At 51.1% G+C, this 24,558-nt stretch overlaps 1 protein-coding gene across 1 annotated transcript; it reads left to right on the top strand.

The window, feature by feature from the left end:
- The first annotated feature begins 1,270 nt into the window (after positions 1-1,270).
- On the top strand, positions 1,271-24,538 carry ODAD1 (outer dynein arm docking complex subunit 1). The gene is made up of 15 exons (XM_052656335.1): positions 1,271-1,323; positions 1,669-1,761; positions 2,964-3,063; positions 3,222-3,411; positions 10,708-10,830; positions 11,121-11,234; positions 14,461-14,528; positions 20,022-20,209; positions 20,422-20,556; positions 20,854-20,936; positions 21,031-21,199; positions 22,576-22,739; positions 22,832-22,935; positions 23,485-23,563; positions 23,674-24,538. The coding sequence occupies exons 2-15, from the start codon at positions 1,692-1,694 to the stop codon at positions 24,166-24,168; spliced, it is 2,082 nt and encodes a 693-aa protein (XP_052512295.1). The 5' UTR covers positions 1,271-1,323; positions 1,669-1,691; the 3' UTR covers positions 24,169-24,538.
- Positions 24,539-24,558: the final 20 nt, after the last annotated feature.

The following is a 24,558-nucleotide window of genomic DNA, read 5'->3' as shown; positions in this document are numbered from 1 at the left end:
CGAGCTGAGCGCCCGCGGGCCTCTTCCTCCCACAGGAAACCGCAGGCGTTGGGCACACCCAGCCTGCAAGGAGCGGCGCCCACAGACAGCAGGCTCTGCGAAGGCCCACGTGGGCAGCAGGCGGCAGTCAAAGGGGGGGGCGTGCCCTGCGGAGCTCGGGGGCGTGCCCGGGAGGGCGTGCCCGGAAGGCAGGGGCGGCACGGAGCTCCCTAGGCCCCGCCCACTTCCGCCTCGCAGAGCGCGGACAGCTCCGGCAGCTGAAGGTTTTGGCAGTCTCTCCTGAGGCCGTTGGCCGCGCATGCGTAGTGAGCGGCTTCGAGGACTTGAGGCGGTGGTAAGCGCTCCTCTCCCTCACAACTCCCGGCATCGGCACCGCCTGCCTGCTAATGAAGCCTCAAAATAACGTGGTCTTAATCAGCTTAATACACGCATCTCTCGCGCCCCATCCTGAAGGACTTCGGCCCAGTTCCAAACCCTTCCAGACGTTCCCCTCCCAGCCCTGCCTCCACAAGCTCTTTCAGCTACTGCCTCTCCCTCCTGGAAACACACAGCCTACCCCTCACAACCCCGTGCTCCCCACACAGATCATCTCGGCGGTTACCCTCAGCACCCCTACAAGTCTTGGGAACCGGCGTCCTTCCAGCGCCCTCCCGCCAGGTCTCTCACGTGTTCTCCCAGCCACGCCCCTCGCCACCCCCCGAAGCCCCACCCCTCACAGGGCCCGCAGCCCTGCCCTTTACAGGTACTCTTGTCCCTCCCCTCTCAAAGCTCCGAAGTCCTGCTCTGGACCGTTATCTGTGTCTCTGCCTTCGTCAGGTCCCGCAGCCCCAGCCCTCTCCAGTCCTTCCAGCTCTGCTTTTCCCTCGCTAGCCCCGAAGCGCCGCGCCTCAGGCTCACGCATTCCCCTCTCCTCAAAGGCCCTTTCGGCCCCGCCCATCCTAGTCCCCCACAGCTCCGCCCCTCGCCCGGCCTACAGACCCGCCCTTCACAAGGCTTACAGTTCGGCCCTCACAGGCCCTCCCAGCCCCGCCCCTCGCAGGACTCCCGAAGCCCCGCCCTCAGCCCCGCCCCCCGCAGCACCCCCGAAGCCCCGCCCTCGTAGTGCTCCCCTAACTCATCTGTTCTTAGCACCTGACCTCCGTGAAGGCGTCGTCGTGGCCTCGTCGGCCCCTCCTCCCCAGCCTCCCCTCCCACGGCTTTCTTCTGTGGCCTTGGTCCCTCCCCGGCTGCTGTCCTCAGACCTTCATTGGCCCCTTATCTCCCCAGTAACCAGACCACAACAGTGAGCTTGGAGTACCCAGGACAGGTCAGGCACTCCAGCAGGTAGGGACCGGGCCTCGCTCTCCTCAGCCGACCGGGGCGGGGGTTTCCCCTGCCTCTGTGATGCCTCCTCCCCAAACAGCCCCACCTCGGAGATACCGAGGGTCTAGAGGACCCCGTGCCAGAGTCAGAGCCTTAACGCAAGACAGAATGTGAGAGGTGGGAGGTTGGGAGGGGCTTGGGAAGAGATCTGACAGGTGCCCCGCTCTGACTCACTGGAGGAATTGAGACTCAAAGAGAGGCCAGTTCTGGGGTCACCCTCTTCCAGTGCCTAGTCCCTCACTGTTCATTGCCCACCCTCCTCGCCCTCTCCTCGCTGTCTGAAGGGGTCCTGTGTCGCCCCTACAGGAGCCTCACCCTCTTTGGCCAAGATGCCTTTTGGACTCTCGGCTGGGAGCACTCGCTCCGAGGATGGAAGTGAGGCCTTCCTGGAGGGAATGGGTAACTCCTACTTTGTTTATTTCATTCATTCTTTCCCCCGGTTTTCCCATGTTTCAGGTCCTGTGCAGTGGGGCCCTGGGGACCGGGAGGGTTTTCAGGAGCGCCCTCTAGTGGCTACACACTTGCTCCAGAATGGAGGTGGAGCCGGACCTGGGGAGTGGGATGGCTAGAAAGGCTTCCTGCAGAAGTTTGAGTGAGGCCCAGAACTTCTCCCAGGAATTACCAACAGGAGAAGGAAGGGAAGAGTGTTTCTGAAGAGAGAACAGGATGTGACTAAAGCAGAGTCTCTTTACCTCCACATCGTTGACCCTTGGGGTCAGGGATCAGATCATTCTTGGATATTAGGGGGAGGGTTCTGTGCGCTGGAGGATGCTCAGTGCTCCCCTGGCTTCTACCCACTGCATGTCAGTAGTACCCTCCCGACCCTCCCCTACACTGTGGCAATCAAACATGTCTCCAGACACGGCCAAATGGCCTTAAGGGGTCAGAATTGATCCTGGTTGAGAACCAGGCCGTGGGGGATGGGGAGCTAGTGGATGGGACCAGAGAGGTGGGTAGGGTCGGGTTTGTGGGGCCTGGAACCCAGGCTGTGGAGCTGCAGCTTTGGAGGTGCTGGAGCACAGGGAGGTCTGTGACCGCTCTAGGCATGGAAAGAGCCTCTGGAGCTGTGAAGGGAGGCCAGGAGGTTGGGGAGGAGGCTGGGGTGATGGTCCAGGCAAGGGAGGGTGAGGCCTGAGCCAAGGGGATGGGCTGAGAGTGAGGAGGCGGGAGGCTGGGGCTGAGGAAGGGTGGTGGTGGGGTTGAACAGGAAGGATGTAACAAGAAAAGTGTCCCCCCCTTCCCCGGGAACTTGGCACATGTCCCCAGCTTTCCCAAGTTCTAGGTCCTGTGCTTCTGGTCCCTGAGGACTCTGAGGCTTCCCTGGAGTGCCCTCTAGTGGGGAAACAGAGGCATGCCCAAACCCTGGATAGAAGTAGGTTTGGGGCCAGGGAAACGCGGAGGTCAGCTTAGGGTACAGGCAGTATGCAGGGATGAGGAAGCTTGAGAGATACAGGAACTGAGAGGCAGCCCTAGAGTGGTGCGGGGGACTGGGTCTGCAGTTCAGCTGCAGTTGGTGAGCCCCTAAGGGAGCCAGAATTCCTAGGGTTTGGAGAGGGAGGGGCTGGATTCCTATGAATCCCTTGCCTGGTCCCGCGCCTCAGTGGACTGGGAGCTGAGCCGACTGCAGCGACAGTGCAAAGTGATGGAAGACGAAAGGCGAGCCTACAGCAAAGAAGTCCATCAGCGCATCAACAAGCAGCTGTGAGCCTGGCTCCCTGGAGCTGGGGAGGGGGCTGTTAAGGAGGTGGGGGGTTGCATTCCTGGGTCTGAGAGGGGAGGGCAGGCTCAGTCTGTCTGGACTTTAGTGATGCTGAGCTCTGCCTGTTTCTGGTTTCCCCTCCCCCTCCCTGCCTGGGCAGTGAGGAGATCCAGCGCCTGGAGGGGGTGCGAAACAAACTGCAGGTGCAGATCAGCATCGCCCAGAGCCAGGTCAGGCGGCTGCGGGACAGCGAGAGGCTGGAGAGCATGGGTCACCTGCTCAAGTGCCAGGTCCGGGTGCAGGCCGAGGTCAAGGAGCTGCAGGCGCAGAACCAAGCCCTGGACAGGCAGGTGGGTCCTGGGGCCAGACTCGGTGGGTCCTGCTCAGGGGCAAGTGTCATAACCTCTTTGAGCCTCACCTTCCTCATCTGAAAAGTGGGGTTATTGAAAGCATCAAAATGGGGTCATTTCAATGGTCATTTCAATGAAAGTTATTGAAAGCATCCTCTCAAGGGAGTTTGTATTCAGGCTCCCATAGGAATTATGAGTCTTTACTGCTTAGCACAGCCCCATGCCTTCAAAAAAGCGGTTAAGAGGGCAAGAGTCACCTTCTGGAGTCAGTGCACCCTGCATTATAATAGAATTTTGGTCCAGGCGCATCAGAGCTGTGTGACCGTGGGCGAGTCGTCTTCTCTCCGGGCCCGAGTTTCTTCATCTGCAGAAAGAGAATGTGGGTAATGCAGCAGAGGCTAGACCGACTTTTCATCCTGTTGGCTTCAAGATCCCGTTATTTGACCCTGGAAACGTTGTGACTTTTCTAGGCGAGTGTTTTTTTCAGTTTTTAGGACCAGGACTCACTGTGACACAGTTCATTTACAAAGAGATGCATATGGGTGTAAACACACATACAAACAAATATATCAGAAACAAAAGTTTCCCCAAATAATACTCTTCTCCACATGGGATCCATTATATTTTCTTTCTTTTTTTTTCCATTCTATTTTCAATTCTACTCTTCATTTTAAAAAGTTTCTTGCCAAAAGACTTCCCTAGAGGTCCAATAGTTAAGACTTTGCCTTCCAATGCTGGGGAGTCCTGGTTCAATCCCTGGTGGGGGAGCTGAGATCCTACATGCCTTGGGCCCAAAAAACAAAACACAAAGCAGAAACAATATTATAACAAATTCAATAAAGATTTTAAAAATGGTCCACATCAAAAAAATCTTTAAAAAAAAAAGTTGCTTGCTGAAACCAAAAGATTTCTTGCACATTACTGGATCACAAATAGGAGACTGAAAGTTAATTATCTTGGTGGGCTGTATTCGTTTGCTATTGCTGCTGTAACGAATTACTGCTTACTTGACTTAAAGTGACTTAAAGAGAACTAAAGAGCCTCTTGATGAAAGTGAAAGAGGAGAGTGAAAAAGCTGGCTTAAAGCTCAACATTCAGAAAACTAAGATCATGGCATCCAGTCCCATTACTTCATGGGAAATAGATGGGGAAACAGTGTAAACAGTGGCTGACTTTGTTTTGGGGGGCTCCAAAATCACTGCAAATGATGATTGCAGCCATGAAATTAAAAGACGCTTACTCCTTGGAAGGAAAGTTATGACCAACCTAGACAGCATATTAAAAAGCAGAGACATTACTTTGCCAACAAAGGTCCGTCTAGTCAAGGTTATGGTTTTTCCAGTGGTCATGTATGGATGTGAGAGTTGGACTATAAAGAAAGCTGAGTGCTGAAGAATTGATGCTTTTGAACTATGGTGTTGGAGAAGACTCTTGAGAGTCCCTTGGACTGCAAGGAGATCCAACCAATCCATCCTAAAGGAGATCAGTGCTGGGTGTTCATTGGTAGGACTGACGTTGAAGCTGAAACTCCAATCCTTTGGCCACCTGATGTGAAGAGCTGACTCATTTGAAAAGACCCTGATGCTGGGAAAGATTGAAGGCAGGAGGAGAAGGGGACAACAGAGGATGAGATGGTTGGATGGCATCACCGACTCAATGGACATGGGTTTGGGTGGACTCAGGGAGTTGGTGATGGACAGGGAGGCTTGGCGTGCTGCGGTTCATGGGGTCTCAAAGAGTCGGACATAACTGAGCGACTGAACTGAACTGACTTAAAGTAATACCAATGAATTATCTGGCAGTGCTGGAGGACAGAAATCCAAAATGAGTTTCACTGGGCTAAAATCAAGGTGTTAGCAGGCTGTGTTCCTTTAAGAGCCTTCAGGGGAGACTCCATTTCCTGCTTTTTTTTTTCCTGCTTCTAGAAGCTGCCTGCATTCCTTGGTTTATGGCTCCTTTCTTTTAAAAAATTTTTATTCTTAAAGTGATTTATTTTGATAGTGCCAGGTCTTCATTGCTGCTCTCAGGCCTTCTCTGGTTGCAGCAATCAGGGGCTACTCTCTAGTTACAGTGTATGGGCTTTCCCTTGCCTTGGCTTCTCTTGCTGTGGAACATGTCTAGGGTGTGTGGGCTTCAGTAATTGTGAGCACAGGATTAGCTGCCCAGTGGCATGTGGGATCTTAGTTCTCCAACCAAAGGTCAAATCTGTGTTCCCCTGCATTGGCGGGCAGATTCCTAAGCCCTGGACTGCCAGGGAAGTCCCTATGACTCCTTTCTGTACCTTCTTAGCCAGCGATGACCGGTCGATCTTTCTCAAGCTGCATCACTCCAATGCCTTTGTCATCTCTCCTTCTCTGATTCTGACTGTCCTGCTTCCCTCTTTTACTTGTAACAATGTTTGTTATGATGTTGAGCTCATCCAGACAATTCCGGAGATTATCCTTGAGTCGTCTCAACATCCTTGGCTTTATCACATCTGTAAAGTCCTTTATGCCTCTTCAAGTGACATAGTCACAAGTTCTAGGAATTTTGATGTGGACATCTGGGCAGGAGAGTGTGGGGAGTGGGGGGGGGGCTTGTGTGACTTGTTGCATGAATTCAGCAGCACCCAAGAACAGCTTCTAAATGTTTACTCCCATTTTCTGAACCTATCACACCAGAAACTGATGACAGACAATCCTTGGACTGTACCAGTTCATAGCAACAATCTATGTATATATATATATATATATATATATATATATATATATATATATGATAAAATTCAGCATCCATTCATGTTAAACAGCGATCCAGGAATAAAAGGGAATCCCCCAAATTTAATGAAGGGCAACTATAAAATATCTACAGCATACATTATATTTGATAGCAAAACATGTAAAAAAATTCTCCTTGAGATCAGTAACAATATAAGGGTGTTAGCTAGCACCACTTCTGTTTGACATTGTACTGGAATTCCTATCCAGCCCAGTATGGGAAGGAAAAGAAAGATAAACCAATTTAAAAATTGGAAGAAATGAAATTGTCAGTATTTGTTGGTGATCTATTTGTGTACATTGAAGATCCAAAAGAATCTACAACTAACTTATATTTAACAAGGTATTTTAACACTGTGGCTGGAAACAAAGGTCAGTGATATTTCCCTGTATTAACAGTAACTATTAGAAAATTAAAGAAAAAAAAAGACACATTAATAATAGCCAAAGGAAGTACCTGGGAAGAAATCTAGCAAAAGTATGCAAGACCCCTATAGAATAAATTGTAAAAGTGTATTGAGGAATATTAAAGAATGCTGGGGAAGATTTCCCTGATGCTGGGAAAGATTGAAGGCAAAAGGACAAGGGGGCAGCAGAGGATGAGATGGTTAGCTGGCATCACCAACTCAATGGACATGAATGTGAGCAAACTCTGGGACATAGTGAAGGACAGGGGAGCCTGGTGCAGTCTATGGGGTCACAATGAGTTGGACACAACTTAGTGACTGAACAACAACGAAAGAAGAATTTAATATTTGAATCATCTTTTTTTTTTTTGCTGCTCTGCATGGCGTGCAGGATTCCCTACCAGGGAGCGAACCTACACCCCCTGTACTGGGAGAGCAGTCTTAACCACTGGACCGCCAGGGAAATCCCAAAGAAGAATTTAATAAATGTAGAAGTATACCATGTTCATGGATTGGAAGAATTAGTGTTGTAAAATGTCAGATCTCCAAACTGATTTATAAAATTAGTGTAATTCCAATCAAAACACTAAAAGTTTTTTATTTTTAATGGATGAAATTGACAAACAGATTCTAAGATTTATAGAGAAGTGAAGTGAACAAGATGACTAAGATTTACTTAAAAGAACAGTGTGGGAATTCCCTGGCAATCCAGTGGCTAGGACTCCATGCTTCCACTGCAGGGGACACAGGTTCAATGCCTGGTCAGGGAACTAAGATCCTGCATGTCATGCAGAGAGGCCAAAAAGGAAAAATTTAAAAAATAAAAAGAAAAGGCCATAGGGCTTTCTTGGTGGCTCAGTGGTAAAGAATCCACCTGCCAATGCAGGAGACATGGGTTTGATTCCTGGTCTGGGAAGATCCCACATGCCCTGGGGCAACTAAGCCTTTGTGCCACAGCTACTGAAGCCCACTGACCTAAAGCCTGTGCTCTGCAACAAGTGAAGCACTCAGTGAGAAGCCCTCACACCGCAAACAGAGAGTAGCCCCAATTCTCTGCAACCTGAGAAAGCCTGCAGGCAGGAACAAACACCCAGCAGAGCCCAAAAAAAGAGAGAGAAAAGTCATAAGGAGATACCATTTACACACTCACCAGATTTTCAAAAGTAAGTGTCCAAATACACCAGGTGCTGGGGAGAGAAGGAACAGTGGGCCCTCTTAAAGAATTGCTGGTTCATAAGACTCCACCAACTGGAGGGAGTCTAAATTGTCATGTGTATTCTGAAAAGTTTTTTCACTCATTGTCTATTAACTTTGAAGAGAGACATACCCTGTGATCTGGCATTGCATCCACTCCACACGGATGGTCACCGGAAGCAGTCTTGGGCTCCACCTGACTGTGACACTCATAGGATCCAATAGGCTGTCACTTGGCACCAGGTTCACTTAACTCTGCAGAAGGACAGAGGGCAGAAAACAGCAGCATCTTTGCACGACAGCATCTTTCTTAAGCATTCAGGGGCAGAAGTATCTGAGCATCTTCAGCTGGATGATGCCATATGCGTGGGTGTTGCCCACCTTGTCATGGGGATGTTTTTTTATATTCAACACGAGCCACCACTTGTAACCGATTATCAGAGCAGCTTGTAAGACCCCACCAGGAACATATTACATTATAAGAAACACCCCACAAGGAAACCAGTTTTCTATTCATTCATGATCACATAAGCCTCCGGGGTCTACAAGTCCACTCACAGTCCTTCCAGTCCGATATAGTTCACAATCAGGGGCCACCCTTATAGTAAACATTGTTGCCTGGGAACCACAGCTGGCATTCTGTATTTACCTTAAACCCAGTATGTTTCCACGGAAATGGTGTTAGAAGGAATTAAACCAAAGTCATCCCCCAGTAGAAACCGGTTTAGATTTGTCAGTAATCCATCCTCCCACCCAACAATGCCACTTCTGTGTGTATACCCTGGAACCAGGATTCATGAAAAAGTGTTGATAGATGCATTATTCATATCATCTAGCTCCAGATTATCCCAAATGTCCATTAACATTTGAATGAATAAATAAATTGTGGTATATTTTTATAATGACATAATATATGTGTGTGTGCTCAGTCACACTGTCGTTTCTGACTCTTTGCAACCCCGTGGACTGTAGCTCATCTGGCTCCTTTGTCCATGGGATTTCCCAGTCAAGAATACTGGAGTGAGTTGCCATTTCCTTCTCCAGGGGATCTTCCCTACCCAGGGAACGAACTCTGCATTGGAAGTACAGAGTTGTAACCACTGGACCACCAGGAAGGTCCCTACTACATCATTTCATATAAGAGACTTGAACATCCTTGGATTTTGGTATCTGAGGAGAGTCCTGGAACTAATCTCCTGTGAATACTGAAGAAGACTAATTTTTCTGCAGAACTGGGAAACTAGTATAATAGTCAATTTCAAGCTACCAGCGATTGAACTCATGTACTTCCTGAAAATGTAACCGTGAGCTCTCAAGCACTGTCTGAGGAGCCCCATTATCACACTGCTAACAAATCTATTATAGCAGCTTGGCTGAACAACCCAGTAAGGGTTTGCATCCTAACAACCTAGAAACCACTTGAAAAAAAAAAATGTATATACATCAGTTGAAGAAAATCGTGTTTAGTTCTTAAAAACCACAATTACCTGTGGGATGTTTCTGCCTTTGGGGTGCTGTGCAACTTTTCAGATCTTGGTTAGATTGGACTCACCACTCATTCCATATTGATTTCTGTGCAGCACTTGCTTTCTTTTTTAAATTGAAATTTTACTGAGATGATAGATTCACAAGCAGAGAAGTCCTTGTATGCTTTGCCCAATTTCTCTCAATGGCACCATTTTGTAGCTGTGATTCTTTTTTTTTTTTTTTTTAATCGCAACAACTGCTAAAAACTGTTTCAGAAAGATGTGTCGTCCAAAGGAATCTAGCACCACATCCTGTTGAACCTGGGAACGACCTTGAGCTCCAAGTTCATGTGGTGTCTGACCAATGTCCATGTGTCTCCCTCAAAATTTAAAATATCCCTATGGTTCTCCCTGCATAGAGTTTGCTGCAATGCTCTGGGGGTGCCTTGGTGCATGTATTCATTTCCTAGGGTGGCTTACATGACAGAAGTTGATTGTCACACAGTCCTGGAGGCCAGGAGTCCATAATCAGGATGTGAGCAGGACTGGTTCCTTTGGAAGCCTTGAGAATCTGTTCTGTGTCTCTTGCCTATGTTCTGCTGGTCTACTGGAAATCTTTGGCATTCCTTTGTGTGTAGAAGCATCACTCTGATCTTTGCCTTCATCTATTTTTTTCTTCTCTTTAAAAAAAAGATTTTCTACAATTTTAAAGGTTATGCTCGAGGAAATGTTTGTGCAGGGGCAAGCATTTGCAGCAAAGGGCCCCAGGCCCCGGTCTATCTCACTCTCAGACTCTTGTCTCCACTCTGTTCACTGTGAGTGGTGTCTCATCCACCCAGATCACATGTTTCTCCCAAAATACCAGAGAGGATTCAGGCTGGCTCAGCTTGGGGCACACATCCATCCCTAATGGATTATCTTGGGGCTTCCCTGGTGGCTCAGTGGTAGAGAATCCGCCTGCTAACGCAGGAGACACGGGTTTGATACCCGATCTGGGAAGATCCCGCGTGCTGCAGAGCAACTAAACCTGTGTGCCACGACTACCAAGCCTGCGCTCTAGAGCCCATGAGCTGCAACTACCAAAGCCTGTGAACCCTAGAGCCTGTGCTCTGCAACCAGAGAGGCCACTGCAAGGAGAAGCCTGCTCCCCGCAACTAGACAAAAGCCTGCGCGGCAGTGAAGACTCAGCACAGCCAAAAATAAATAAATAAAATTTAAAAATTATTAAAAAAAAAAAAAAAAGAATTGTCTAGACCTGGGTCATGTGGCCAGCAGGGCGGCTCCTTATGGTTGGAAGCCAGACCCACGTGGAAGGTTGGGTACTGATCTCAGAAGCGGGTCCAGCTGATGGCCAGGCACACAAGGACTGCTCCCGTCAACCGCCCTCAGTCACTCACCCTCCTGCTCACCTCCTCCTCTCCCTCAATCTCTCCCACATCTCCTCAACCAATGGGTACCACCCTCTTTCCCCAGATCCAGGAATGGGAGAGCCGGAACTCTGCCCACAGCAAGAATGCCAGGTCTCCAGGATGCATCCAGGATCGCAAGGTCAAGAGCCAGCGAAGGATCAAGAGTCTCGAAAACCAGTTGGACAAGGTGAGGGTCCGCCCGTTGGCTGTCCCCAGTCCCGAGCTCTGGGGTTTACGGGAAGACCTGAGCATGGGAGTCAAGTTTTGGAAACGGTGGACCAGGTTAGGAGACACGATCCCGGAGGGATGGAGGGTCCCCCCTGGGAAGGAAGCTGATGCTTGGGTCCTTGGCGGCTCTCGGGGTCCCCAAATTGGGAACGGGCCCCCAGTCTGGCAAGTGTCCTCTCCTCTGCTGAAAGTGGAGAATGGAGGCAGGCCAGGTGTCAGACAGGCTCTCAGCACCCTCTCCCATCCCAGGTCATCTGTCGCTTTGACATCCAGCTGGCTCAGAACGCGACCTTGAGGGAGGAGCTAGATCTCCTGCGGATCGAGAGGAACCGCTATCTGAACGTGGAACGCAAGCTCCAGAAGGTCAGTGGCCCTGAAGCCCAGGAGCCCTTGGCCCAGCCCGCAAGGAGGGGAGGATGCAAGAGTCACCCTATCTTCTCCAACCCTCCCGCCTCAAGTGCAGAACACCCAGAACCATGGATTTACTTGAGTCTGGAGGGAATGGAGACCTGAAAATGTTCCAACAAAGACAACTGCAGAGATGTCACTTTGAGTGTTGTCATGGGGTCGGGGGGGCGGGCAACAAAGGCTCCGGCCAGACCATTTACATTCCACACGTTTCTCAATAAGCTTTGAAGTTCTTTGAAGAACCCTCCCTTCCTCCCTCCACCTCCCTCCCTTCCTTTTTTTCTCTTCCCCTCTCTCTAAGTTTTACTTTGAAATAATTGCAAATCTGCAGAAAAAGGTGCAGAAATAGTACAAAGAACTATCAATCCTTCACCAAGATTGGTAATTTGCCATTTTGCTCTCTCTCTCTGTCTTTCTCTTTCTGGGTAATTGTTTTTTTACTGAAAATAACATTGTCACGATTTGAGAGCTCAATGTAGACATTACAGAACGTCATTAAGAACGTCAGTGCTTATTTCCTAAGCACGAGACCATTTTCTTACATAAACAAAGTGCCCTTGCCCAAGTCAGGAGCTTGAACATCGTTACAGTTCTCAATAGTCTGTATTTAAAGTTCATGATTATTCCAACAGCATCCCGTGATAGTTAATTTAATTATCCTGCTGCAGGCTCTTGGCCAAGATCCCACAGTGCATTTGGTTGTCCTGGCTCCCTTCATCTAGAACAGTCTCTTGACACTTCTTTGTCTCCATGACTTTGACATTTTGGAAGTACCCAGCCCAGCTGTGCTGTGGGACATCCCTCAATGTGGGCTTATCTGATCTTTCTCCATGATTAGATTCAAGTTGTACATTTTAGGTGAAATATCGCTGAGGTGGTATTGTGTCATTTGTGGGCGTTACACCAGGAGCACATAATGTCAGTTTGTCCCGTAACTAGTGACGTTGACCTTGATTGCTTGGTCAGCCAGGTTTCTCCAATAGAGAGTTTCCCTCTTTATAATGAATGGGTCCCAGGAGATTCTTTGAAACCGTAAATATCCTGTTTCCCAACACATTTCCACTCTAGCCTCTCATAATGATGATTTTTGCCTGAATAATTACTTCCGTGCACGCATGCATTGTGTCTAACTCTTTGCAATCCCGTAGACTGTAGCCCGTCAGTCCATGGGATTCTCCAGGCAAGAATACTGGGTGGCCATTTCCTTCTCCAGGGGAATCTTGCTGACCCAGGGATCAAACCAGTCTCCTGCATTGGCAGGTGAAATCTTTACCACTGAGCCACCTGAGAAGTCCAATTATTACTGTAATCACTGCCAAAGAGTGATTTTTCTCTCTATCATTTCTTTTTCATTTAGAAAATGGCATTTTACTTAAGGAAGAACTTCTTAAGTATATTTGTGGATTGTCAGTAAGCATTCATGTATTCTTACTTTATCTATGAGTTATAATCCATAGCGCTCATTACTTATTATGATGCTCAAATTGTCCCAGATGTCTCTGGTGGGAGTGCCCTCAAGCTGGCTTTTTTGACAAGCCCATTGTTCCCCACCCCCAGGACTTCCTTATTTTCTGGCACAAGAAGATAGTCCAGACTTTCTTGTACTTGTTCTGCCTTAACTCTCAAGTTAGTGTTTCTCTAAAGAGTCCTGGTTCTTCCCAGTGGGAAGTAGGTGCTGAGAAACCAAAATATAGGCTCTAGGAATCCTCGCTGCTACTGGGGTGTCACTGACTTGAGGCCCTTTCTCTGGAGAGAGCTAGGAAACACACATACATTTTAAAATCATGAGTTTGTGTCCATGTCTCTCATTCTGACCCCAGCACCACTGCCTTATTCCTGAACACTCCCCATTTTATCTTTGTTTTCCCCCACAGTGGGAACTCTAGCTGCCAATAGCATTGATATATGTACTCATGTTCAACCCTATGAAATACCCAAGAGAAGTTTGGAATTGTTACAACTGCACTAACAACCCTTGAACCTGAGAGTTCACAATTCATTTGCTGATTGTTTTATCCTCTGAGGGCGTGGGTATCTACCTATCCATCCATCCATCTACACCTTATTCAGAAGTTACTAGGATTATTTCCTTTTTTTCTTGGTCTTCTTTGTGGTTCTGTTCTTTGAAAGATAGTCAGGTTCATTTGCTTCTCTTTGTATTTGGTTTTAATTCCATCCCCTATTCTTATTGACTGAATTTTCTTTGTGAACACGTCATTGACGGGTTCCCAAATCAAAACTATCCCCGCGACTTCCCTGGTCCAGTGGCTAAGCGGGTGCCAGTGTTGCACCCCTGGTCAGGGAACTAGATCCCAGATGCCGCAACAAAGATTGAAGATCCCAAGTTCCGCAACTAAGACCTGGCATAGCCAAATGAATGAATAAATTTTAATAACTATTCCAAAGGTTTCCCACAGAAACATCATTTCCTCGTCATTTCTTCTACTCCATTCCCACTCAACCCCCGTAGTTTCTGGTTCTCTAGCCTGGGTTTCTTGTTGCAAAAGGGTGTGTGTGTGTGTGCGCATATACATGTATAGGGGCTTCCCAGGTGGCGCTAGTGGTAAAGAATCTGCCCGCCAATGCAGGAGGTGCAAGAGATGTGGGTTCAATCCCTGCTTCAGGAAGATCCCCTAGAATAGGAAATGTCAACCCTCTCCAGTATTCTTGCCTGGCAAATCCCATGGACAGAGGAACCTGGTGGGCTACAGTCCATGGGGTTGCAAAGAGTTGGACACGACTGAGGATGCACGCAGCATAGATGTATATGTGTTTATACACATTAGTACATACATGCACACTATACGTATAAAAATACATACATGTTATTTCTTCCTTTCTCCTGAAAGAACTCTGCACAGACACTTCCACAGAACTAGGAAACAGATCAGTGTGGTCACAGTTTTGAAATTGACACACTTTTTTGACCCTACCTCAAAGTTAGGTCAGCACTCTTAGCAATATCCTGAGTTGGGTGTTTCACTGCATTCCTGGTCATCAGTCTGGCTTTCCTCTCCCTTGGTACCTACTTGAAAACCCTTTCATGAGTTGCCGCTAACTAGGAACGACCACATTTCTAAGGCACAGGAAACCCACTTCTTACTGGGGAGATACAGGCTCAAAGGAAAGCCCTCCAGGGGCGAGGGCATCAGAAGTGGCCTCGGTCTTGTTCTCTTGGCAGGAGATCCAGCTCCTGAAGGACGCGGTCAGGAACCTCATGGTCTCCTCCACTTCCGCCTACACCGTCAGGTAGGGCCCCGGGAGGCGTCCACACATTTTCTTAAGAAAGTGGTGGGAAGGTTCTCACCTCATGAAACAGATTGTCAGAAGCCCATCCCCCAGTTTTCCATAAGATGCCCCTTTCTTGCCCCTCCTCCACCAATTTTCCAGCTGCTTGGGCAAGGTCCTTCTTCTTGGGTGTATGAGTTAACCTTTTGGCCCCTGTCTTTTCATGGCACATAGCACATAGGGATGTAGAGAAACTTAAGGGTAGTTCTCAGTGGCCCAGTGGTTAGGATTCCAGGCTTTCATTGCCAAGGCCCGGGGTTCAATTCATGGTTGGGGAACTGAGATCCCACAAGCCCCGTGGTGCTACCAATAAACAAACAAATAAATAATATATAAACAGATTTAAGTAAGCTCAGGAAGCAGGGGGCCAGGAACGTAGGAAGCGTTGGTTCAGTTCAGTCTCTCAGTCGTGTCCGACTCTTTGCAATGCCATGAACTGCAGCACACCAGGCTTCCCTGTCCACCATCAACTCCTGGAGTTTACCCAAACTCATGTCCATTGAGTTGGTGATGCCATCCAACCATCTCATCCTCTGTTGCCCCTTCTCCTCCTGCCCTCAATCTTTCCCAGCATCAGGGTCTTTTCAGATAAGTCAACTCTTTGCATCAGGTGGCCAAAGTATTAGAGTTTCAGCTTCAACATCAGTCCTTCCAATGAACACCCAGGACTGATCTCCTTTAGGATGGACTGTCGGATCTCCTTGCAGTCCAAGGGACTCTCAAGAGTCTTCTCCAACACCACACTTCAAAAGCATCAATTCTTCAGCACTCAGCTTTCCTTATAGTCCAACTCTCACGCCCATACATGACTACTGGAAAAACCATAGCCTTGACTAGATGGACCTTTGTTCACAAAGTAACGTCTCTGCTTTTTAACATGCTGTCTAGGTTGGTCATAACTTTTCTTCCAAGAAGTAAGCGTCTTTTTAATTTCATGGCTGCAGTCACCATCTGTAGTGATTTTGGGGCCTCAAAAAAGTCTGACATTGTTTCCACTGTTTCCCCATCTATTTCCCATGAAGTGATGGGACCAGATGCCATGATCTTCGTTTTCTGAATGTTGAGCTTTAAGCCAACTTTTTCACTCTCCTCTTTCGCTTTCATCAAGAGGCTCTTTAGTTCTTCACTTTCTGCCATAAGGGTGGTGTCATCTGCATATCTGAGGTTATTGATATTTCTCCCGGCAATCTTGATTCCAGCTTGTGCTTCTTCCAGCCCAGCGTTTCTCATGATGTACTCTGCATGTAAGTTAAATAAGCAGGGTGACAATATACAGCCTTGACGTACTCCTTTTCCTATTTGGAACCAGTCTGTTGTTCCATGTCCAGTTTTAACTGTTGCTTCCTGACCTGCATACAGGTTTCTCAAGAGGCAGGTCAGGTGGTCTGGTATTCCCATCTCTTTCAGAATTTTCCACAGTTTATTGTGATCCACACAGTCAAAGGCTTTGGCATAGTCAATAAAGCAGAAATAGATGGGTTTTTTTTGGAACTCTCTTGCTTTTTCGATGATCCAGCAGATGGCAATTTGATCTCTGGTTCCTCTGCCTTTTCTAGAACCAGCTTGAACATCTGGAAGTTCTTGGTTCACATATTGCTGAGGCCTGGCTTGGGGAATTTTGAGCATTACTTTACTAACGTGTGAGATGAGTGCAATTGTGCGGTCGTTTGAGGTCAATTGTTTGGCATTGCCTTTCTTTGGGATTAGAATGAAAACTGACCTTTTCCAGTCTTGCAACCATTGCTGAGTTTTCCAAATTTGCTGACATATTGAGTGAAGCACTTTCACAGCATCGTCTTTCAGGATTTGAAATAGCTCAACTGGAACTCCATCACCCCCACTAGCTTTGTTTGTAGTGATGCTTCCTCAGGCCCACTTGACTTCACATTCCAGGATGTCTGGCTCTAGGTGAGTGATCACACTACTGTGATTATCTGGGTCGTGAAGATCTTTTTTGTACAGTTCTTCTGTGTATTCTTGCCACTTCTTCTTAATATCTTTTGCTTCTGTTAGGTCCATACCATTTCTGTCCTTTATCGAGCCCATCTTTGCATGAAATGTTCCCTTGATATCTCTAATTTTCTTGAAGAGATCTCTAGTCTTTCCCATTCTATTGTTTTCCTCTATTTCTTTGCACTGATCGCTAAGGAAGGCTTTCTTATCTCTTCTTGCTATTCTTTGGAACTCTGCATTCAGATGGGTATATCTTTCCTTTCCTCCTTTGCTTTTTGCTTCTCTTCTTTTCACAGCTATTTGTAAGGCCTCCTTAGACAGCCATTTTGCCTTTTTGCATTTCTTTTTCTTGGGGATGGTCTTGATTCCTGTCTCCTGTACAATGTCACGAACCTCCGTCCATAGTTTATCAGGCACTCTATCTATCAGATCTAGTCCCTTAAATCTATTTCCCACTTCCACTGTATAATCATAAGGGATTTGATTTAGGTCATATCTGAATGGCCTAGTGGTTTTCCCCACTGTCTTCAATTTAAGTCTGAATTTGGCAATAAGGAGATCATGATCTGAGCCACAGTCAGCTCCTGGTCTTGTGCTGCGAAGAATATAATTAATCTGATTTTGGTGTTGACCATCTGGTGATATCCATGTGTAGAGTCTTCTCTTGTGTTGTTGGAAGAGGGTGTTTGGTATGATATTTATCAATATTGGTTGAAAGAGACAGAGATTCTCTCAAGACACCTTCAGGTAAAGGGTCATGTTGTATGGAACCCTGAAGCCCCGGCTGCTCAGCTGATGGGCGTCTCTCCCTGCCTCTGGGCTCTTGGGGGCTCTACCCTCTCTCTCTCCTATCCCATCTCTACTCCTTTCTAAGCTTCAGCACTGTTCTCTTACTCCAAGAGGTTTCTTAGCTTCTATTCAGTATCTTGTTTCTACCCCACGACTTCTGCTTATCATGGTTCGTGATTCCTTGAGACATTGGCTCTAGCCCAAATCTACCTTAAGGTTTCTATAATCTTTCTTTCTTTGTTCCTTCTGTCTCTTTTTGCTTTCTTTCTTTCCTTCTTCCTTCCTTGTTGTGAGTTAAGATGCACATACAGTTCACCGTTTAAAGTGCACCTTTCAGAAGCATTTAGTACATTCGTAATGCTGTACACCAGAATTTCTGTTTCCAATACCCCAAAAGGAGATCTGTGCCCAGTAGGCAGTCATTCTCTAGTCCCCTCTTCTCCAGCCCCCTGGCAACCAGTTTCCTTGTCATCTGGAAGATTTACCCGTACATCTACCTGTCCCTAAGTGTATCTTTATGTTTCATGTAAATGGAATATTATGACATGTCCTTCTGTGTTTGGCTCCTTCCACTCAGTGTAATGCTTTCAAAGGTTCACGTACATTGTAGCATCTCTCAGAACTTCCTGCATTTTTATGGCTGATTCTTTTTGTTGTTTAAATTGCACTTCTTTAAAACACTCATTTATTTTTACTTTTTGGTCACATTGCGTGGCATGTGGGATCTCAGTTCGCTGACCGTGGATCAAACCTGCGTCCTCTGCAGTGGACACATGGAATCTTGACCGGTGAACCGTCAGGGAAGTCCTTCTGTGGTTGACGCTGTCATTTGTTACCTGTGGTCTGCCATGACCTCTTCAGAGCCTAAACTCATGGCTTCTGTTCACGCATAGCTCTGGCTTCTTCCTAACTTGGCCTTCATAACATGACTTCCTGTGGCTTCTCTCTGTACATCGTTTTAGCTTTGGCTTCCTGCTGTCCCCTTCTTAGCATCTCCCAGTGTAAACTCCGAGGAGAGAATTTGACTGGCCCGCCTCGTCTTTTCTGCCAAGCCCCACCGGTGATGGTCTGTTGGCCTGTCTTTGCATCAGAGGCATCTGGCCCCTGCCAACACTTGTCCAGCTGACTGCAGTGGCAGCCCAGCTGGGTGCAAGGACAGGGTGGTTTCAGCTAGAAGGCAAGGGACAGATGTCAGGATCAACACTTCTTGTCGGACCAGCGCTTCCTGGCTGGGTGACCTGGGCAGGCCACTTCCCCTCCCTGAACGTCCGTTTCCTCTATTGTGACATGGCAATAATAATGGGATCTACTTCATGGACCCCTGTGGGCAGCTTTAGTACATATCCTGCAGGGCCTGGCTCTTGAGAAGTTGGGTTCCCTCTTCCTGGCCCTTCAGTGGGCCTGGGGCCCAAGACACAGAAAGAACTGTAAGTCCTGATCCCTGAGGGGCTCCTAGAGGGGTCTCTGTGGGCTGGGCCTGGTGGGTGCCAGGAGAGAGGTCCCACCAAGGAGGACTCAGCAGAATTTGAGTAGAGCCAGAAGCTTGTGCCCTGAGTCGAGGCAACCAAGGTTGGCAAAGGCATGGAAAGGGGAACTAGACTGGTCCACGGGACCTGAGAAGACTGAGCTGCTGGTCTCCCCACCTAATGGCCCTCTGACCTTTGATCCTGTGACCTGTGACATAGGCTTGGGGCACTCTGAGTTCACAGTTGGCTGCACTACTGTTAAAAGCTTCACCTTCAGCCGAGCAGGCCAGGGGAGTTTCAGTCAGCAGGTGTCCCCAGCATCCTAACAGGGTGAGCACTCAAGTGCTGGGGATGGCACGTGCCTATCCCACGTGAGGCCCTGCAGGCTCCAAGCTTCTTATCTTTCCAACCACACTACCCACCCCCACCCCAAACTCCAGCACAGTTACCTTATCACCTGGGTCCACCTTTTGGAGTCTGAGTATCATCTCTAACTGTGCCATCATCGCCTCTTGCCTCCTGTTCCACAGCCACATAATAACGGCCAGGCTTCCCCGATGCCCCAGGCAGGCACTGCAGCGGTGCCCCCTCTGTGGGCAAGACCATCAGTCACTTACACAGCCCACCCACCTCCTCCTCCTCCACCCCCTACCGCCTTGTGACCCCATCCTGACCCACCACTAGGAACCTCGACAGTTCTCTGCCTTCTGATTCTGCCCCATCCCTGGGACCCCAGGCTGACCCCACGCATCCTGTGACCCCAGGCTGGCTCTGTCCATCTCTGTGATTCCAGGCTGACCTCCCCCATCCCTGGGACCCCAGGCTGATAGCAACCCTGCCCCATTCACCCTCCAAACCCAGGCTGACCCCGCCCCTCCCTGGGCCCCAGGCTGACCCCAAATCCAACCTCCTGTCTCCCTGCTGCTGCTGCTGCTGCTGCTAAGTTGCTTCAGTCGTGTCCGACTCTGTGCGACCCCATAGACGGCAGCCCACCGGGCTCCGCCGCCCCTGGGATTCTCCAGGCAAGAACACTGGAGTGGGTTGCCATTGCCTTCTCCACTGCATGAAAGTGAAAAGTAAAAGTGAAGTCGCTCAGTCGTGTCCGACTCTTAGCGACCACATGGACTGCAGCCCACCAGGCTCCTCTGTCCATGGGATTTTCCAGGCAAGAGTACTGGAGTGGGGTGCCACTGCCTTCTCCACCTGTCTCCCTGACCCCAGTCTAACCACCCCTCATCCCTCCCAGGGAAGAGGCGAAGACCAAGTTAGGCATGCTGCGGGAGAGAGCTGAGAAGGAGGTGGCCCAGAACGAGACGGAGGTGCAGATCTTGCAGCGGCAGATCGCACACTTGGAGCAGCTGCACCACTTCCTCAAGCTCAAGAACGGCGACCGGCAGCCGGATTCCGCCACCGTGGAGAAGCGCGAGCGGCGGGGTGAGGCCGGAGGCCGCCAGCTCAGCCCCCCGCAGGCGGGGCAGCGGGAGGGGCGGGGCCGCCGGGCCCAGGTCTCAGCGTGGGGCGGGGCCCCCAGGGGCGGGGCGGGGCGGGGGTCTGCGGGGCCGCCCCCTCCCCACCGGCCTCGCGGCGCAGACACCCGGCGCTCGTGGTTGCCCCGACGGCGACCTCACGGTCCCCTCGCCCCGCAGCCCGGGAGGTGGCCGAAGGCCTCCGGAAGACCTCCCAGGAGAAGCTGGTGCTGCGCTACGAGGACGCCCTGAATAAACTGTCCCAGCTGACCGGGGAGAGCGATCCGGACTTGCTGGTGGAAAAGTATCTGGAGCGTGAGTACCTGGGGGTGGAGAGGGGCAGGTTCGCGGCCCCGGCCCCCGGAATCCAGTGCAGACTGCTCTGTCTCGGGCACCGAGGGCCACCGCTTCGGGCCTGGGGGGGCCTTTCACCCTCGCTGGAGGGCCCAGGGATCAGGCTCCGCTCCACGGGACTCTTACCGTCCGCCCTGCCTCCGCCACACTCCTCGTCTTCCCCGATCTCCCTCCTTCCCCCATCTCGGGCCTTCTGACCCCTTCCTCCTGTGTTTGTCTTTGCCTGCGCGTCTCTTGTCTCTCTCCACCGGCCCCCAGTGGAGGAGCGGAACTTCGCGGAGTTCAACTTCATCAATGAGCAGAACTCGGAGCTGGAGCACTTGCAGGAGGAGATCAAGGAGGTGGGCGAGACCCGCCCCTCCCCGTCCCCGACTCCTCTGGCCGCCTTGTGGTCCCTCCGGAGCCGGGCCCAGCGTTGCGCCCCTACCCCCGCAGATGCAGGAGGCCTTGGTGAGCGGGCGCCGCAGCGAGGAGGACCGGCGAGCGCAGCAGGAGCAGCAGCGGGCCCAGTTGCAGCAGCGCGTGGACGATGTGCACTCGGAGGCCGACGACCTGGAGGCCCGCTACCACAGTTTTCGCGAGCAGCTGGAGAAGCTCAAGACCAGTGAGCCTCCGCCCCGGCTTCCTCCGGGAGGCTGTGATGAGCAGGCGGGGAGCCCTGCGGGGGTTGGCCACGGACAGACATTCCGAGGACCACTTTGTGCATTCCCTTGTCTGTCCCATATGCATCCATCCATTCTTCATCCATCCCTCCGTCCATCTTGCAGCAGCATCCCTTCCTCCTTCCAGTGCAGAGGGATAAGAGTCAGGCTGCCCTGGGTCTGAATCCCAGCTCCCCCCACTGTGAACTTTAGCGTGTGGTATCCTCTGTCAGAGCCCCCCTGTAAGTGCCTGCTTCGTGGGGTTGGCATGAGATTGGTGGGATGACAGGTGGAGAGAGACAGGGAGAGATGGCAGTGGTGATGGGGAGCAAGCCGGAAGTCCGCCTCCTGCTGCACAGCAGGAGCTCAAGTCTTGGTAGACCCTGTTTGCCACAGCGCCAAGCCTTGTGTGCTAGCTGATGAGGACTGGGCAGGTTGCGGGGCGGGATAAGAGACTGGCTTCGGATACTCATAACCCAGGGGCTGGGATGGAGGATACCCTGGGGACTGCAGGAACGAGAGGATGCCTTTAAGTCAGCATGGAGTGCAGAATTGGGGGTGGGGGGGGCAGTGCTCAGTGAAAAGTGGGGCCCCTTCTTGAAAAACCAGCAAGAATTTCAAGTGCCAGCAGCAGAACCCATGACACTGGCTCTGTCGGGCCACAGGGGAGGTCTCCTGGGAGCAGTGATGCTTGAGGCGGATTTCAAAGGATGAGTAAGCAAAAGCCTGGAGCGGGGGAATGCTCCCAGCAGGTAGGCTCCAGGCTTGGAGATGTGTTCAAGGAAGGCAGGTTCTTTGTGCAGAGAGGGGAATGGAAGGGGGCGTGGATGGGAGCTGAAGAGCCTCAAATCCTAAATGGATGCCAGGCTGAGGTTTTACTCCTGGGGTTGCGGTGCCCAGGCGTCTCATTGCGGTGGCTTCTCGTTGCAGAGCACAAGCGTAGGGCACGTGACCTCAGCAGTGGCAGCTCCCTGACTGTTGAGCAGAGGCTCAATAATTGTGGCCCTGGGTCTTTGTTGTTCCATGGCATGTGGGATCTTGCTGGATCATGGATTGAACCCCTGTCCCCTGCATTGGCAGGCAGATTCTTTTACCACTGCATCACCAGGGAAGCCCCTCCCTCACTTTTTGTCCTCTGTCATCTGGGACCTGGGGGCCAGGCACCCAGAGATGCCCGCCAACCGTCCTCCCCTGGCAGTCTGAACTTGGACAAGTCCCTTTCCATCTTTAAGCCTTGTTTGGTGTCTCCCCAGCCGGGGCAGCAGGGCCTTGAGGAGGAGGAGAGGGTTGGCACCCCGTGGGCACTGGGTCCATGACCACCTGTCCCCTCTGACTCCAGACATGCAGCACCTCTTCACCAGCGCCCAGTGTGACAGCACCCTCATCAATGACCTCCTCGGGGTCAAGACCCACATGAGAGACCGGGACATCAGCCTTTTCCTGAGCCTCATCGAGAAGCGACTGGTGCAGCTCCTGACGGTGCAGGCCTTCCTGGAAACTCAGGTTGTGGTGCAGAGGGTATGGGGGTGCGGTGTTGCAGGGGCCGGGGTCTTGAAGACGGACCTGAACAGACAGCCAGCTTCTCCACCCTCCAGAACTACACCTCCACCAGCATGTTCAACGCTGCCCTCATGGTGCTGGGCCAGAGCTCTGAGGATTTTCCTAAGAAGGTGGCCCCACCTCAGCCACCAGACAACCTGTGAGCCAGAGGGCCAGAGGGAGCAGCTGGGGAGGACTAGCCCGGGGGATGGAGGCGAGAGGTGGGAAGGGGCCGTTCTTGGGGGGATCCCCTGGACTACGGGGGGCTTCCCCGGTGGCTCAGATAGTAAAGAATCTGCCTACAATGCAGGAGACTCAGGTTCGATCCTTGGGTTGGGAAGATCCCCTGGAGAAGGGAATGGCAACCCACTCCAGTATTCTTGCCTGGAAAATCCCATGGAGAGAGGAGCTTGGCAGGCTACAGTCCAGGGGGTCGCAAAGAGTCCATGGTGACTGAGCGACTGACATTATCACTTCCTTGGACAAAAGGGTGGAGGGTGGTAGAAGATGAAGCGGGTGCTTTGGGGGAGCCAGGAGGAGTAGGGTCTCCGGGGACAGTATGGGCGATGGGGCCCTGGGTGGACCAGACAGGGAAAAGACGCTCTGACCCCGGCGTGTGGCTGAAGGTCTCGGGACCTTGCAATGAGGAGCCATCGAACTTTCGAGGGTAGGGACTTAGAGTCCCTTCCTGCCTTTTCCCCCACTTGAGGGAGGACCCCCCAGGTTTTGAGGCCAAAGACGACTATCCTCTGAGCAAGGAGGAGCTGCTGAGCTCTGTGGTGAAGGCGGTGAGGATGGGCGTCGGCAGGGGGCGGGGCGGGACGTGGCGGGGGCGGGGTGGGGGCGCCGGCGGGCCGGCGCGGCCTCCCCGGGGGACCCTAACTCACTTCCCCGGCAGCTGGAGGCCCGCGAGCAGCCGAAGGAGCAGCACCTAAAGGAGCTGGTCGAGGGCATCAAGGTGGAGAGCACCCCGAGCATGAGCTCCAGTGCCCAGAAGGTCAGCTCCAGCTCGCGCCTGGTGACCCAGCGGCCCAGTCAAGTCCCCGGGTCCATCATGAGCCACAAGACCAGCGGCATCCTGATGTCCAGCGGAGGCCGTGCCACCAGCTCCAACGTGGGCCACGTGACCTTCGGGGACTCCACCAGCGCCACCACGGGGGGACTGATGTCCAGTCGAGGCTCCACCGTGGGCCGCGTGACCTTCCGATCCCCCAACTCTAGCAGCTACCTGGGGTCCACTGGATATGTGGGATCCAGCAGAGACCATGACAGCTTTGAGGCTAGCAAAGGCCCTGGGTCAGAATCGAGTGGAGGCCTCGGGTCCAGCCCCGGCCCTGCCTCCAGCCCCGGCCCTGCCTCCACCGCCAGCAAGGACTCCCAGAGCAACCACTAGGGCACCCAGCCCCCACCCCACCCCTGGCTCCTCGCAGGGCCTTCTCTGGGTCTCTGGGTCTCTGGGTCTCTGCCTCTCGATTCCCTTCCCTGGGTTTCTGTATCTCTTCCTATCAGCTCCTCCCTCATCAGCCTCCTGGTCTCCCTGTTTCTGGCCCACCCTTCCCTTTCAGTTGCCGGATTTCCTGTTTCTGGGTTTCCCGTTCAGTGTGTCCCAGTCTTGTCCCCATGCCTGTGTTCTCATCTCTGCTCTGACCTCTCTGATGACCCCTTCCCCTCCTGTTTCAGCTTCCCCGTTTCTAACTCCCTCTCCTCACCTCCATCTCCCAGGCCCTCCTTGCATCTCATGTCCCTGCCTCTGTAGTTCCTTGTTCCCCTCAAGAGTCCTCAG

The sequence above is a fragment of the Budorcas taxicolor genome, chromosome 18 (genome assembly GCF_023091745.1).
Source record: "Budorcas taxicolor isolate Tak-1 chromosome 18, Takin1.1, whole genome shotgun sequence".
Classification (NCBI taxonomy): Eukaryota; Metazoa; Chordata; class Mammalia; order Artiodactyla; family Bovidae; genus Budorcas; species Budorcas taxicolor.
The sequence above is the reverse complement of the archived record's forward strand: the minus strand, read 5'-3'. Positions and strand labels throughout refer to the sequence as shown.